Source organism: Aptenodytes forsteri, unplaced genomic scaffold (assembly GCF_000699145.1).
Source record: "Aptenodytes forsteri isolate BGI_AS27 unplaced genomic scaffold, ASM69914v1 Scaffold455, whole genome shotgun sequence".
NCBI lineage: Eukaryota > Metazoa > Chordata > Aves > Sphenisciformes > Spheniscidae > Aptenodytes > Aptenodytes forsteri.
Window position 1 is genome coordinate 313,262 of NW_008795914.1, and position 1,488 is coordinate 314,749.

The 1,488-nt window shown below is 64.9% G+C and overlaps 1 protein-coding gene across 1 annotated transcript in view; it reads right to left on the reverse strand.

Moving 5' to 3' along the window:
* The window catches only part of TSC22D3 (TSC22 domain family member 3), a 24,951-nt gene extending 23,469 nt beyond the window's left edge, over positions 1-1,482 (reverse strand). Inside the window, exon 1 of the mRNA XM_009284597.2 lies at positions 1,078-1,482. Coding sequence (XP_009282872.1) covers positions 1,078-1,400 — 323 coding nt within the window. The 5' untranslated portion in view covers positions 1,401-1,482. The remainder of the gene's footprint in view (positions 1-1,077) is intronic.
* Between the last annotated feature and the right edge of the window lie 6 nt (positions 1,483-1,488).

Below are 1,488 nucleotides of genomic sequence, written 5' to 3' on the forward strand. Positions count from 1 at the left end.
CCAGTCCTCCAGAGTGGCTGGGCAGCAGGGCCAGCCCCGTCTCAGAGACAGAGGCACCAGTGCAGGACCTGAGACAGCTCTGTCCCCTCTCCGCCCCTGGGGTCCCCCTCATCAGGGCTGGAGACCCTCATCAGGGCTGGAGACCCTGCAGGGTGGCAGCCCTGGGGACCCCTTGTTCAGTCTCCTCTGCCCGCAATGCTGGAGCAGGGGAGCAGGGAGGGACCCCGCACCCCTGCCTTCCCCAGCCGTGGCAGGGTAAAACCCAGCCCTCTAGCAAGTAGATGGGACCAGCCCCAAGCATGTCCTGCTGCTTGGGCGCAGGCAGCCCCGTCCCAGAGCAGCCTGCTCTGAGCCGAGAGGGAGCAGCTTGGTCAGGGGCAGAGTCACTTTCCAGGGATGGGAAATACCACCCAGGCCAAATCTGTCTCCACTCAATTTACTCCAGGGAGAGATAGGGAAGCTGCTGAAAGAGCAGGACCTGGCAGCAGGACTCTCGGGCTCCCTACTCAGTTTCTCACTAACTCTAAAGGTGGCTTTTGAGGCAGCACAGCTGTTTCCCAAGTAACAAGCTGCCCCTCTCCATGCAGGACTAAGAGGACGATGCCTGTTTGACGCTGGACACTGTCCATGCCCCTGCAGGCAATGTCAGTGTGGATAAGATGTAGCCGGGGAGATGAACACAGAGTCCAGGGGCCAAGACACACAGCTGTAGGCTGTTGTCACTGCCCGGACAGACACAGGGCACCAACAGAGGGGCACCGCTGGCCATCATGGGGCAGAGTCACCCAGACCTGCACCCAGGGACTGGGCTGGCACCACCCATGGCGGGCGGACTGGGCTCCCTGCTGCGTGCGACCACTCATGTTTCTCCCCACCTAGAAACGCCCAACGTTGCCACCCTACCCAGCCCCAGGGTCACACAGGTCCCCCTGCCCCTGCCAGCCCGGAGGGCTGCAGGCCCCACGTCTCACCCCCATACTGCCAGCTGCCAGCTCCCGAGCACACAGCCAGCCCGGATCCGGTTCCAGGGGCATCCGGCACACAGGCAGACCCTCAGCATCCATTGGTGACACCCACCTGTGGAAGAGCAGGAGGATGGAGAGCAGGGTCTGGTCGATGTTTCTGTTGCAGATGCCCTGGTTGAAGAGGTAGCAGGGGTCCCGCACGACGGGCTCCAGTGAGTCCTGGCGCATGATGGAACTCAGCTTGTCGGTGTTGAGGTTCTTGCGGACCAGCTGCTCCTGCAGCTGCCGGAAGCTGCTGACGGTGGGGCTGCCCAGGTTGTTGTTCTCGCCCCCGGCCCCCTCCTCCAGCCCGCTCCGGTAGGCCAAGTCCAGGCAGCAGCTGCAGCAGTCCAGCCCCACGGGCGACCGGCACTCCTCCACGGGCGACGAGGACATCCCGGGATCCCCCCGCGCGTTGCCACGGCGGCGCAACCGGGGCCGCTCCCGGGGCCGCGGAGGGCGAGCGGCGGCAGGACGCGCCCGG